General features: G+C 43.3%; 1 protein-coding gene across 2 annotated transcripts; it reads right to left on the reverse strand.

Moving 5' to 3' along the window:
- Positions 1-4082: 4082 nt before the first annotated feature.
- Positions 4083-15115, reverse strand: alkbh2 (alkB homolog 2, alpha-ketoglutarate dependent dioxygenase). Of its 2 annotated transcripts, none has more exons than XM_069932704.1 (4): positions 15015-15115; positions 12169-12552; positions 9241-9439; positions 4083-7076 (listed from the first exon to the last, which is right to left on the reverse strand). In XM_069932704.1, exons 2-4 carry the CDS (start codon positions 12500-12502, stop codon positions 6767-6769), a joined length of 843 nt encoding a protein of 280 aa, XP_069788805.1. In that variant the 5' UTR covers positions 12503-12552; positions 15015-15115; the 3' UTR covers positions 4083-6766. The 2 variants fall into 2 exon arrangements, with proteins under 2 accessions (XP_069788805.1, XP_069788806.1); XM_069932705.1 differs by having other exon boundaries at positions 12169-12507; positions 15015-15103.
- Between the last annotated feature and the right edge of the window lie 101 nt (positions 15116-15216).

A 15216-nucleotide genomic window follows, 5' to 3' on the forward strand; every position in this document is an offset into this window, starting at 1 on the left:
CTTTTGTGCACCCCCAGATAGATCACGTCAGGGGTGGGGGGGGGGGGGGGAAGACTCTATTGATCCTCTCTGCCACTCTTATGGTCCTGTGGATTGACCTCCAATCCATTTCTCTGCAGCAACTGTACCACACTGTGATGCAGCCGGCCAGAATGCTCTCAATAGAGCTCCTATAGAAGGTTGAAATAATGGTGGCCGGAAGTCTTGTCTACTTCAGTCGTCTCATGAAGTACAGTCGCTGTTGCACCTTTCTGACAAATGAGATGTTGAGTGTCCATGATAGGTCACTGGTTAAGTGAACACCAAGGAACTTGGTTCTCTCCACTCTCTATTATAGTTGTTGATGTGTAGTGGAGGGTGTTCGATCCTGGACCTCCTGAAGTACACGATCATCTCTTTTGTCATGTCCACATTGTGACTTAGGTTGTTATTCTTGCACCATTTCACGAGATTTTCCACCTTTTCTCTGTAGTGTGACTTATTGTTGCTGATGAGGCCCATCTACTATTGTGTCATCTCCAAACTTGATGAAAGTCTTGGAGCTGGATCTGGTGATGCAGTTGTGGGTCAGAAGCGTGAACAGGAGAGGGGTGAGTAAACAGCCCTGAGATGCTCAGCGTGAAAATACTCGATATTTTGCTACCAACCCGGACAGTGTGGTCTTTCCATTAGAAAATCCAGTTACAGAGAGGGGTGTCGAGTTTCAGCAAGGACATCTTCTCCACCAATCTCTAGGGAATGCTCATATTAAACACCGAGCTGAAGTCCACGGACAGAAGCCTGGCGTATGAGACGTTGTTCTCCAAGTGGGCCAGGACTGAATGAAGTGACAAGGCTATAGCATCATTTATGGAACAGTTTCTTCTGTAGGCAAAATGAAATGGATCCAGCATCTCTAGGTGGCGTGCTTTGATGTATTCCATCATCAGACACTTGAAGGTCAGTGCCACAGGGCAGTAGTCATTGAGACCTGTTATTATAACCCACTCAGGTACCAGGATGATGCTGACTGTCTGGAACCCTGCAGGAATGTTGCGCTGCAGTGAGGTGTTGAAGATGTCTGTGAAGATCTCCGTCAATTGGTCTGTGCAGTCTTTCAGTAGCCGACCAGGTATGTTGTCTGGTCCACCACTTTTTATGGGTTCACCTTGGATAAGGTTCTCCTGACCTCAGCAGCAGCAATGCTGGGGGCCTGTTCATCAGGGGGACAGGGAGCTTTCTTTGGCATCATCCTGTTCTTCTCATCAAACCATGCAAAAAATTGTTCAGTCTGTCCGGAAAGGAGGTGTTATTGTCCTTAATTCACAAGGTTGACTTGTGATCCACAATAGTCTTGATCCCTTGCCTCATACTCTTCATGTCATTGGTGTCACACAGCTGCTTGTGGATCTTCTGGGCGTACCCTCGCTTTGCCTTCCAGATTGCACAGGAGAGTTCGGCCCTGGCTGATCTTTGTGCCATCCTATCCCCTGTCATGAAGGCAGCACCATGAGCTCTGAGAAGAGCCCTGATTTCTCCATCCAACCATGGTATCTGGTTAGCCCTGCTTGTGAAGCATTTGATCCCAGTGATATTCTCAATGCACTTGCTGATGTAGCCAGTCATTGAGCTCATGTACTCTGGCTGTTGTAGGTGGCCACCTCCCCGAAATAGCTCCAGTCCATCGTCTCAAAGGAGTCTTGCAGTGCTACTAAGGCAACCCCCTGGCCATGTCCTGATCTCCCTGCAAACTGACCTAGTTTTCCAGCGGTCTGTATGCTGGGGTTAGCAAGACAGATATGTGATCTGAGTAACCAAGGTGGGGGTGAGGTGCAGCCTTGTGCACACCAGATTCAGGGTGTTCTCTCTGGTGGTGAAGTTCATGTGCTGTTGAAACGATAGAAAGACTGTTTTCAGGTTGGTGTGATTGAAGCCACCAGCAACAATCATGGCACTGTCAGCATGGGTGATTACACCACAAAGCTCCTTCACGGCTTCACCCTCATTAGCCAAAGGTGGAACATCCCTGTGCTAATCAATGTGGCCAAGATACCCTAGGCAGGTAGAAGGGTCTGCATTTCACCAAGAGGTATTTTATCTCTGCTGAGCAGAATGCCTTCACAAGAGAGACATTGGTGCACCAGTTCTCACTGATGCAAATGCACAGTCCCCCTCCTCGAGCCTTTCCAGAAGCAGCAGCGTCTGTCTGCCCTGAAGGAGATAAGACTATCCAAATGGATCACTGAGTCTTGAGCCACGTTTCCGTAATCACCAGAGCACAGCAGCCCTGCAGTTCTCTCTGGTTCAGATGCAGCCTCAGCTAATCCATTTTCTTCTCCAGCCATCTTACATTTGAGATTAAGATGCTGGGCTGAAAGGGGTGATCCAATCAACAACTACAGAGGTTCACCACTCTTCAAGAAAATAAATCTCACTGACTCCTAATCTTGAAACTGTATCCCCTCATTCCAATATTCTCCCTGAAGTGGAAACCTCGACAGCTACCTGGCAATGGCCCTTTAGGTTCTTGTGTTCAAAGAATTCTACATTCCAAAGAATGTAGACTTAATTTCATCACCTGCTCCTATTAGGACAATTGTCTTATCCAGAAATTAGCCTGATGAAATTCTTCTGGACTGCCTTTGATCCCAGCATATTCTTTCTTGGATGAGGACCACGGTTAGTGCAACGCTATTACAGCACCAACAGCCCGGGTTCAAATCCAGCACTGTCTGTAGTTTGCACATTCTCTCTGTGCCTGTTTCCTCCCACCTTTCAAAACATATGGGAGTTGTTGGTTAAATTAGGGTATTTGGCCTGTTATCGTGCTGTACGTCTAAATTTAAAATTGTCTGCATGATCTCACCTATAACACGTACAATTGTAACAATGCTTCAGTTCACGGCCCTCTTGTGAACAGAGACCCTGTGTTGTTTACCTTGCTGACTATTTGTTACATCTGCTGACTAACCTTGCAATTCATGCACAGGCACTCCTGGAAATCCCTGTAGAACACACGAGAGACTGCAGATGCTGGAATCTGGAGCAAAAACTCAATAGGTCATAGCATTAGAGAAAGTAGGATCAGGCCATTCAGCCCTTTGAGCCTACACCACTATAAAATACAACCATATGATTTCAGTGCCCTATTCCTGCTTTCTCTCTATATTCAATATGGCCAAATCCAACATCCTTTTGAATATATCCAATATACTGACCTCAACAACTTCCACATGTTCACAACTCTCTGAAGAAGTCTCGCCCAATCTCAGTCCTAAATAACATCTTTTTATCAGTGGACTGTGACCACTTGTTCTGGACTTCTCCAATATTGGGAATATCATCCTGCATCTAGCCTGTCTAGTCCTTTTTGTATCTTTCCATGAACTCAATGCCTTCTATGCTCTATTTGACCACAACAACAAGGAAGAACAACCACTACACACTCCCACATCCCCGATGATCCTCTCCTCTCTGTATCGGAGGATGATGCAAGGGTTGCCTTCAGGAGAGTGAACCCGAGGAAAGTATCCGGCCCAGATGGAGTAGCCGGCCGCGTATTAAAAATGTGTTGATCAACTTGCCAATGTATTCACGGATATCTTTGACATCTCACTCCAGCAGAATGCAGTACCCATCTGTTTCAACAGGTGTCAATCATACTGGTGCCCAAGTGTGGTAACCTGCCTAAATGACTCAACCAGTGGCACTCTTATCAAGAGTGATGAAGTGTTTTGAAAAGCTGGTGTTGAAGCATAACAGTTCCTGTCTGAGTAGTAACACAGATCTGTTCTGATTCACCTATCATAGCAACAAGTCTACGGTGGATGCCATCTCTCTGGCTCTACACAAAGTCCTGGAACACCTGGATAGCAAAGATGCAAACATCAGGATCCTCTTTATCGACCACAGTTTGGCATTTAACACCATCATCCCCATAAAATTGATCAGCAAACTCCAAGACCTGTGACTCAACATCCCACTGAACAACTGGATCCTTGCTTTCCTCACTTCCAGACCACAATCAGTGAGGATTGGTAAGGACATCTCCTCCTGTTGTGATTTTTTTTGATGTCCAAAAATGAGTCAGGAAATGCAGAGAATTCTTCAGAAAAGTTCAAACCTTTATTTGCAAACAAAAACTGAGACAAATCAAAGCCTGGACTCTGAAATGCCTGTTGCTATGAGACACTGCCCTTTTTTTAAAAAATATACAGATTTTCAGTTAATTATCAATGTTTGACTTTGATTGATATTTTGTACCAATTGGCTCATCCTGGGTTTGTTTCTTGGTCATGGTACTCTTATCGCTTCTCCTTGTGCTACACTTATCTTCTTGTAACCGGCCTGTTTCAGAATAAATCACTCACCACTATGGTTCCCCCTACCTTGTCCTGTCTAACTTCTATCTGATCTCCTGTTACTCCCATGTATGTTTTCTCTCTGGACTTGTGCTTTAAAGTTAGTAGTTTTGTGTAACCTTGGGAATTAAAATATTTTCCCTCTTTGTATTTTAAAGTTAGCAGGCTTTGGAGTCAGCAAATTCTACACATACTATAATCAGCCAACTTTTCGACATACTGTGGCTGTCACTTAATTACATTAATATTTCCCATGAACAGTGTAGTTGAAGTACATAGTTATGGATTAATGAATACATAATGAATAGTACATAGGTATATTTTCCATACTCCACAGTCTCCATCAGTAACAGAGGACCATAGGGCTGCATTCTTAGTCCCCTGCTCTACTCACTTTACACCTCTGTCTGTGGCTCAGTATGACAAATTCACTGATAGTATCATGGTAGTAGGTTGTATAAAAAGGAGCAATGAGATTGAAAACTTGGCTGAATGGTGCATCAACAATACCTTGCACTCAATGTCACCAAAACAAAGGAGTTAATTGTTGACTTCAGGAAAGGAAAACCAGAGGTGTACAATCCAGTGATCATTAGGGGTCAGAGGTGGGGAGGGTGAGCAAATTTAGGTTCTTGGGAGTCAGCATATCAGAGGATCTTTCCTGGACCCAACATACTAAAGGCACCCTGAAGAAAGCACGTCAGCGCCTCCACTTCCTCAGGATTTTGTGGAGGTTTGGTAAGGTAAGTTTCTACAGGTGTGGTGGAAAGGCTGCTGACCGTCTGCATCACTCTCTGGTACGGGAACGCCAATACCCCTGAGCGTAAAACCCTGCAAAAGGTAGTGGACACAGCCCAGGACATCACAGACAAATCCCTCACCATCAAGAACATCTACAGGGAATGATGCTGTTGCAGAGCAGCAGCAATCATCAAAGATCCACAGCACCCAGCACGTGCACTGTTCCTCTGCTACCATCAGTATTGAGGTATAGATGCCACAAGACTCGCACCAGCGGGTTCAGGAATAGCTGCTACCCCTCCACCATCAGACTCCTCAACGACAGACTCAATCAGAGACTTGTTTAAGGACTCTTACTTCTGCACTTGATTTTTTTCCGCCTCCCTGTATTGCACAGTTTGTTTACATTTCTTTATTTACATGTACAGTTTTTTTCTTGCACTACCAATAAATGGTAATTCTGGCTCACTCGTACAGAAAAGAATCTCAGGGTTTTATGTGATGTCGTGTATGTACCCTGACAATAAATCTAAGATCCCCTCTCATTCTTCCAAATTCTAATAACCCTAGTCTATTCCAGCCTTTCATCATGCCATCCCAAGAATCACAGTGGCGAACCTTCATTGCACTCCCAGTGGCAAGATCTTGATATTCAGTCCTGACAAAAGGTTCCATCCTGAATCGTTTTCTATTCCTTTTCTCCCAGTGATCCTTCTTGACCAACTGAGGTCCTCTGACAGATTGCTTCTTTTTTTTGCTCTAGATCTCTGCATTTTGCTCATCTACAATCTTCCTCCAATTACATAATAATCTGTCTTCTGATTCTTTCCCCAAAGTGCATAACCTCACTTTCCTATTTTACACTTGTGCTCGAATCATTGGACTTAGAATTAGCCTCTAAGACAAACTGGGACGAGTTGGACAAATCACAGAGGCATATATTAACAGGATGGAATTATTTTAATAATTTAAATATTTATGATGTACACAGACAAATGGATACGAATCCCTCGACTATTCTACCGAAATCATTACCAAAAAGATAAGTCCTTCAATGGACTGAGGCTCATCACTTATTTAAGAAATTTGGTACTAATTGAAAACATTGAGCAGTTACAGATTTCCCTCATATCTATTTCTGTCTGCAGAAACCTATTCAAGTACTCTTTCACTCTGCATCCTCACACCACACCTTAAAAACACAAATAACTGAACCATGTCTGAGTTGAGTTCTTCATCTCAGAAGAAGCAGAAAGGTGCTTGAAATTGTTGGCAAATCGGATCAGATTTTTGTTTGAATGGCATTGCAAATCTCATGTGTTTATAAAACTGTCCACCCCCCCTCCCCCCAACCCATGGTAGCACGTTTCCAAGTTCTTGGATACTTTGGGCTCTAGAATTCGTTTCTGGGGGCTAGGATGTGATTGGGGATTGATGATACCACTGAGAGAGGACAGTTTTCTACTGCTATATCACCAGTAACACTTTCAATGCATCTGTCCAGAGCAAAGGGAAGAGGAGCTCTGCTTTAAGGCCATCATAGTTAAAGAGAGTCCAGTCATCACCACATGAAGGATGTCCCAAGATTGCTGGTGGCAGAAGACCTAAACCCACGAGCTGAAACAGAATAGCTGAATTCAGAAGCAGAGCATGTATCCTTGCCTGTAATCCTGAGGGTCCAGTGCTTAGTTCTTCAGTGAAGGCAGAACCTGGCGGAAGGTCAGGTTGACCCGGGGGGTCAGCACTTTCTTGCGGGCTGGTAGGCTGTGATACCAGTAGACGTTTGTTGGGTAGTTCATCACCAGCAAACTGCCATGACCCAGCAGCAGCTTCACTGGTTCCAGGCGCCGTGAGGCACTTTTCCCCCGTGCATCTCTATGGCGGAAGACAAAATCCCTGCAGGCTCCGAAAGAAACTGATGCGATGGGGCTGTGTGGCTCCAGTTCCTTCTCATCATCCCTGTGCTCCCCAATATGGTCAATCCCATCTTTGTACCTAGTGAGTGGACGTGCAGAAGCATTATGTTTGCTTATTGACACATATACAAGTATAATGTACTGATGCAATGAAAATATTTCTTGCTGCAGCTTTCTTGATACATAAAAAACAAAAAAAAAAACAAACAGACAAAAAGGAAAAATAACTGATATTTATTGATGATTATCAGCTTGCACTCAGCACTGCAACTAGGTGATGGTGCATACTTTCAGAGTGGTTGAAATTGCCTATTCCTTATCCCATTTAACCTCCTGTCAATCTCCAGAGGTACAGTGTTTGGAGATTGGTTTTTAATTTATCAATGGGAATTTATGAAATTGGCAAACTCTGCAGTAATCCCAAAGTAAAACTGCAAATTCTGGAAAGCTGGGAAAGGGAGAGAATTGACCAGAACCATTAACTCTTTCCCTCTCCATAGAGGCTGCTTGTACTGGTGAGTTCTTGCTAATTATCTATTTATATTCCAGCATTTACTGCCCATCCGACATTAGTCTTGCACCAAAAAGGAAACTGAATTAACCTCAGGAATGTGTTTGGAATTACAAGTGGCTGACCAAGTAAAGAATTTTGTTCCTTGTTAAATTCAAGTAGTTCAAGGAATTTTATTTATTTCCCTTGGTCCCCCAATTGCCTCTTGAATGGAGTAGCTTGTTGGGTACTTCAGTGAGCAATTTAGACCATGATATAGCAGTAGAAGTAGGCCGTTTGGCCCATCGGGTCCACTCCACCATTCCATCTCGAGCTGCTCCATTCTCCTGCTCAGCCCCACTCCCCTGCTTTCTCTCCATAACCTTTAATACCCTGACTATTCAGATCCATCATTTCTGCCTTAAATCCACTAAATAATTTAAACAAGTATTAGAGTGGTGGATTTTAAGTTACACACCAGGGAACAGGCCATTTGGCCCAACTTGTCCAAGCTGGTCCCATTTCCCTGAATTTGGTCAATAGCTTTAAAGTGCTTCCTATCCACTAACCATTATGCCAACCTTCTATTGATGTTCTGTTGAGAGTATCCTGGCCGGCTGCATCACAGTGTGGTACAGTTGCCACAGGACCATAAGTGGCAGAGAGGCTCACTGGAGTCTCCCTCCCCAATTGTGATTTACCAGGATTGTTATCTGAAGAGGGTGTGCAAAATAATTGAAAACTCCTTCCACCCTGCACACAGCATCTTTCAGCTGCTCCTTTCGGGAAGAGATACAGGAATATCAGAGCCAGCACCACCAGGATGAGGAACAGTTTCTTCCCACGGACAGTGAGAATGATGGACAACCAAAGGAACTGTTCACATTAACCATCCGAGACTCTCATGTAAAAAACAATATTTTTTTATATAGATAAAATACTTGTCCTGTGTATGTATTATTTGTCTGTATGCAAGCTATGTCTGGTTGTGTGTCTGCATGTTTTTCACCAAGGACCGGAGAATGTTTCGTCGGGTTGTACTTGTTAAGCTTGACCATCCACGTATTTGTTCAGATGTCTTTTGAATGTCAGAATTGTGTCAACTTCTACAGTTTCCTCTGGTGGCTCGTTCCAGATTCTGACCACTTTCCGAGTGAAAAAGTTAACCCTCAGGTTCCTCTTAAACCTCTCCCCACTCTCCTTACACCTATAACCTCTAGTTCTGAAATTGTCTGCCCTCGGTAAAAGACTGTGAGCAATCACTTTATCTGTGTCCTTCACAATTTTATAAATCTCTGTAAGATCACCCCTCAGCCTTCTACACTCTAAGCAATAAAGATCTAGCCTATTCAACACAAGTTCTCCAGCCCTGGAAACATCCTGATCAATCTCCTCTGCGCCCCCTCCAACTTAATGACATCCTTACTTGTAGCTGGGCATCCAGAACTGCTCACAGTGCTCCAAGTGTGGCCTCATCAATGTCTTGTGCATAAGGTCCCAATTTCTGCCAAATGCCTTCTTCACCACCCGAGCTTTTATTAGTCTTGTTCAGATGTTCATTCTCTGCCTCAAAGCAGTCCATCCTTGAAAGAATCAGGATCAGAAACTGCAGGGGTTTCTGATAGGCATTCTGGCTTTCTGCAACATGCCAAACTAGAACCCCCATATACCGATGGATAATCCATAATTTTAGAACAATTTACAGATCCCTCCCCTCCCTCGCTGCCTTATTGACTTTTCATACTTGCCTCACCTGTTGACCAGAACAAAGTTGAAAGGGCATCCAGTTGCCCACATCACTCTCTCTTTTATCCTCTCCAGCACAGGAATCCAAGGCTTCGGCGACAGGGTCACCCCTGAATATCTGTAGGTCAGCCCAGGATCACCGTAGGTCACCTGTTTGCGTGGAATATTGTGCCATTTCCCAAACACCTGCACCTTCGTAAAATCACCTGAAAAGAAGCATAATATTCAGAAACAAAACCAAATGATGTAAAGTCAATGATTACATCAAAGCTACAGGCAAACATCTCAGGAACTAAGGCCATTTAGTCTGACAGATGTGCACCATTTGGTCAGGTCTACATACACAAGCAAGAGGGCACTGCACAGTCAAGGGTGCTAAGGTTTTTGATGTGGATTTAAATCAAAGTCTTACCTATATTGGCAACAAAACATCCTGCAGCACCATTTTGAAGAAATGCGGGGACCTGACCTGAAGACATTTATCTCCCAATCCAAAGAAGTCTGGTTGTTCCTATTTGCGGGAGCTTACTGAGCACAAATTGGCATACATTTCTGCATTTTTCTTGATAATTTCATTTATTTCCTGATCAGCACAGTTAGTGCAGCATTTAGCACAATGCTGTATTAATGCCAGTGACCCAGATTTGAATCCGGCACTGTCTGTAAGGATTTTGTACGTTCTCCCCATGTCTGTGTGGGTTTCCTCTGAGAGCTCCAGTTTCCTCCCACCATTCAAAAACATTCCAGAGTTGCAAGTCAATTGGGTGCATTTAGACAGCAAGGGCTCATGGGCTGGAAGGGCCTATTACTGAGCTGTTCACATGTTTAAATTTTAACGAAAAATGTACACAGCATTTACATTACAGAAAAAGCACAAAATGATGATGTCATGAAAGTGTGAGGGTTTTTAAAACCAGAAAACACAAACAGTTAACATTTTGGGAGACCATTCAGTCCATATTTTCCCGCATAGCAATCCTAACAATCTCATTCCTCTTCTCCCTATTTTCTTGTAGCACTTATGCTCATTCAAACTCCTATTTGGTTCTGTTGCTTCACTCACTCTTACTGACAATGTACAGTCAGCAATTAACCTACTGTCCTATTTCTTTGGCATGTGGGAAGGAACTGGTGAACCTGGTGGATACCCACTCGTTCACAGGGAGAACATGCAACTCCACACAGACAGCACATTTACCCATGAACAGTGCATGAAGCTGTGAAGTAAGAGCACTAAGGTAATAATCGTGCCACCTGTGAAGGTACAAAAATACACAGCAGAATCACAGATTTTATTTGATTCAAGCCAGCAAGAATGAGTAATATTAATGTCAGGTAGCCAGTGCTACCCTAGTTAATACCAGAATCTTATTCGAAGGTTCACGTGCAAACAGTACAATATTTAAAGCATGGAGGTTGGGGGGAGGGTGAGAGGAACTTTTTACTGTGGACCGCCTGAAGGCGGCCCACCTGGACTTATCACAGCCAGTGCAGACGGCCACGCCCAAGTGCCGGAGCCAGATGTCAAAGCGACAGGATGCGTAGCCAGTTCTGGGGGGGGGATTGTGTGGCGGCGCACATCCTCATGGCAAACCAGTCCCGCTTGTATCACCATGTGGCGGGGCAGCCATGGGGAAATGGCATCGTCAGAGATTTCTCTCCGACTCCAGCATCCCTTCCAGCGCGCGCCCTGGGCAGCGATTATGATGTCGCAATGCACCAGGTGACTGAGCTCATGCTGCCCTCATAGGGGCGTTCTGAATTTGAATAAAAACTCTCATTAATGACCCTCAATGTGGTGGCTGTGTTTCTTCCACTGCTCACACTGCTACATTAGCTCATTAAATTAATTTAAATAGCACAGCTTCCATGACAGATGACAGGATTATTTATCTAGGCCTCTGGTTTGGTTATTTTACTGGTACACCACACAAGACGCATGAGCAGAGTTTGGCTAATAAAGTCTACTCTGCCACTCGCATCAAGAGACATCTATCCTTTGGTTTAATGGGCTTCTCCACTAAATCGTTCCACAATATTATTCATTATCACATGTTAAAAGAAATCCTCTACCTTCTTGCACACAAATCCCCGGTATTTGAGCTGTGAAACATCACAAGGATAACTTTGATCAACAGTTTCAATTCCCTTACTAGTACCAAGAATTTCAGTTTGATCAACTCCAAGTTTCTTTCAACAGAAAGGTACAACTGGCTTCACATTTTTTTGGAAGGTTTAACAACTTACAGGGATTTGCTCAGCTATTCATTTTGCATAATTTGATGAAAGTTGTTGGAAAGAAATTTGTTTGTTGGTTTTTAAATCTTCAGAGAGATTAGGGAGGAAAAGCCCTGGAATAATTTAAGAATCAACTATGTGTTGCAATAGAAGTTTTCTGGACAGAGATTCAGAGAAGGGCTAAAGGATGTTCTTGATGCATTGAATGCCTTGAAATGACAGATGGTTAGCATAGCAGTTAGCGCAACAAATGGGGTCCAAACTCAATGCCATCTGTAAGGACTTTGTACGATCTCCCCATGTCTGTGTGCTCAGGTTTCCTCCCACCGTTCAAAAGGTTACCGTGGTCAATTGGGTGTAATTGGACAGCACGGGCTCGTGGGCCAAAAGGGCTTGTTACTGTGCTATATGTATAATTTAAAATTGAAAGATTATGCATTCGGTTTCTCTCTTCACAGAAGCTGCATAACCTGCTGAGTATTTTCAACCCTTGGTTTTTATTAAAAATAAAAATGAGTAACTTTTTTTTGGTCCAACTGGTATCTTCTTGTCAAAAATACACCAGCCCCTCCAAAGAAAGTGGTGGAACATCCAATGTACTATTTGTTGGTCAGGAGTTTCAGTGATTCACCTTGGTAAGGACCAGAACCCAAGTGCCAAAGTCCCCACCAAATAAGTGATCAAGATAGTCATTCACCTGAAAAATACTCCAGCACTTTCTCCAATTCCAAGAACACGTCATCAGCTTCAGGTTTGGGGAACAGTTTGGTGTAGTCACAGTTTAATCCCTCATCTCGGATTTGCTTCCAAGAAAGTTCAACGTTTCTTCCTGGGTTCTGCTGGGCCAAGAGAGATGCTGATGGCCCATCGCCTCCTCCTGTCTCGTTTTCCTTCCGTCTTTTCCTGGGATTCTCTGCTTCCCCCTGGCTCAAAGCCGCCTTCTCCTTCTCCATCTGTCTTGTCATCTCAAGCAGATTTGACATGCAATTTTTAGGATTCTTTGACTTGTTCACAATCAGAAACTTATCCATTGTTTCTATGGTTACACAGAATACAATGAGGTGTAGTATTCAGCAACAGTCTAGTAAGAAAAAAAAACTTTCACCAAGTGTGGACATCGGAAAAGTTCCAATAATCCAGTACCCTTCAGACTTTCATAGTGTTGAACTAACAGCTTTTTTGGACCATTGGGTGTTACTCTCTGCACTTTTGTATTTTATCTGAACTTGCTGAACTTAGTAATACTGGTCTGCTTGCAAAACAACCTCTATCACTACATTTTGATATATTTGTACGTGTGACAATAAACTTGAACAATCCTAGTTCTAGCTGCAGGCCCACCCTTGATCGAATCCAGTTTCTGGATCTGGCTGCACACTCGGGGTGCATTCTGGATTCCGGTTCACATTCAGGACCAATGTGTGAGCCAGATTTCAGACCATCTGGGGTTTCAATCATTGACTGTCAGATTATCAGGATTTTACTGTATTCCTCCAAAGTTGACCCTTCAAGGCATCTCCCATGGTAAAGTCCCTCAACCTCACGTGGTCTACACTAAACAAGTCTAACACAGAATTTCAGAATAGTGTTATGAGCCCAGAGGACCCCCAACACCCAATAGCAATAGAAATTCACCAAGACAAATAGGTAAATAAAGGTTGCTTTTAATTATCTTTAAACATGGAAACAGGATCAAACTTTAACTTATTACTATTAACTTAACCTAACCTCCTTCTAATTCTAAGCGCACGTGTATGTAATGTATGTGTAAGTTCTTTGATTCAAAGTCCAATCTCACTTCTCATTCCTCCAAGTTCACTGGCTGCAGGCAATTCTTATACTATGCACAGAACTTAACATTTATGAATTTCACCAGGCTTTGGTGCTTGAAAGGTAAATGCTTACCACTCAGGAAGGTTCTTGTCGGTTTTCAGAGACCGATTTGTTGCTCATTGGACACCCACAACTGATCCCTTTTGATCAGTGTTTTGCTGAAGAAACTTGCCCCATCAGGGTTTTCCAGATGATAACCTCGTTCTTTAAGGTCACCCAAGAGTTCCTTTTTGTTTCCCTTATTTCAAGTGAAACATTATGCAGCCAGTCCTCTCCTCTTATAGGGACCACAAGGGCTTTGACCAGACTTAACTAAGAACTTCAAAATGGGGTTTTTCCATAAGCTTGCCAGCTTGTCCTGTTCCAGTCCCAGCTGCTGAACAATAGAACTGAATTCTCTTTCCCTCACTCAAAGAAAACCACATGACCCTCTTAGAACAGCCAACTGCACTCAGACAGACTGCGGCTCCGGACCTAATCTTCTGAGTTCTTTCATCTGTTGCCTTCCAAAACAATAATCCATTACTCCACAGGATGTCCAATTAACACCTACTTGTGAAGTCCTTATAGGCATCCTTCAAAGTTTTTGCAAAGTTTCAGAGCCTGAACTGTCTGGCTTGAGGAGAGCTCTGGCATTTTAAATGAGATCTGTTTTGAACCTTCTAAAACTGATATTTATACACCTATCTATATACAATATAAAATATAACATAATCTGTCATAGTAGGCCATTTGGCCTTTTGAGCTTGCTCCATCTCTCAATCTAATCATCCAAATTAGGACATAGAACAGTACAACATAGGAACAGGACCTCCAGAGCACCTTGTCTGTTCTGACCATGATGCCAATCTAAAGTAATCCCATCTGTCTAAACATGATCTATAATCTCTGTTTCCTGTGTAGTTCATGTGCTTGTTTAAATACCTTTTGAACACTGCTATAGTATCTGCAGTGGTACGACCACTAGTAAAAAGAAACCTTGCACATTTCCCTTAAACTTCCTACCTTAAAATTATGTCCTCAAGCATATGACTTTTCCATCCTGGGAAAAAGAACTCGATCCTATTTATGCCTCTCGCAACTCCTATTCAAGAGGCTCGATGTAGCATTAATGACTAAGAGATCAAAGGATAGCAGCAGAAAACAGACTTAGGATCCTGATAAGTTTATAAAGACATGAGAGAGTGGAGGGTGCTTGCTCGAAGTGGTGGAAGCAGTTACCATATCAATACTTCAGCCCCAGAATCCTTAACCTGTGATCTCTCAATCTGCACTTCTTCCCTATTAGAAACTTCCAGCTGCCTAGTCCCGTCGGCACTGTCGGTTTAATTGAGGTCCTCTCTCCTTTTAAATTCTATAACCCAGAAAACAAGTAGAGACCTGCCAACTTTGGGAAGCATAACATGAGTGGGAAGGGAAGGTTGAGAACCACTGTTTTAATCGTACCTCAGTGACTTGTTATGTGCATGGTTTCATAACTCCAAAGGAAATGGGCCAATAACAATTTTTCTCAAGCAAAATATTTCAGTAACAATTGGGTCTCGAGCAGTGGTTGTCAACCTTCCCTTCCCTTCCCACCCACATCCCACTTCAATCAATCCCTTACTCATCACAGAACACCAATGGCATCGGGTTTGCTTAAAGTTGTATGCGAGTAGAAAAAAAAAGGTTGCGAACCACTGCATTAAAGAAATCTTTATTTTTTTTTACCTTGTTGTTCTGCAATTCACCACTCAACTGTTCTCACGCCAAAACCTGCTCCTGTAATCACTCCTTCTTCCGGGATCCTGAGAACATCGAAGCACGTGCCCTAGACCAGCCAATCAGCCTCCAGCGTCAATTTAGTGTTAACCCCATAGTGCCACAAACAAAAGGGATGGGAATGAATACATTGAATGACTTGAGGGGAACA

The sequence above is a fragment of the Narcine bancroftii genome, chromosome 4 (genome assembly GCF_036971445.1).
Source record: "Narcine bancroftii isolate sNarBan1 chromosome 4, sNarBan1.hap1, whole genome shotgun sequence".
In the NCBI taxonomy this organism is placed as follows: Eukaryota; Metazoa; Chordata; class Chondrichthyes; order Torpediniformes; family Narcinidae; genus Narcine; species Narcine bancroftii.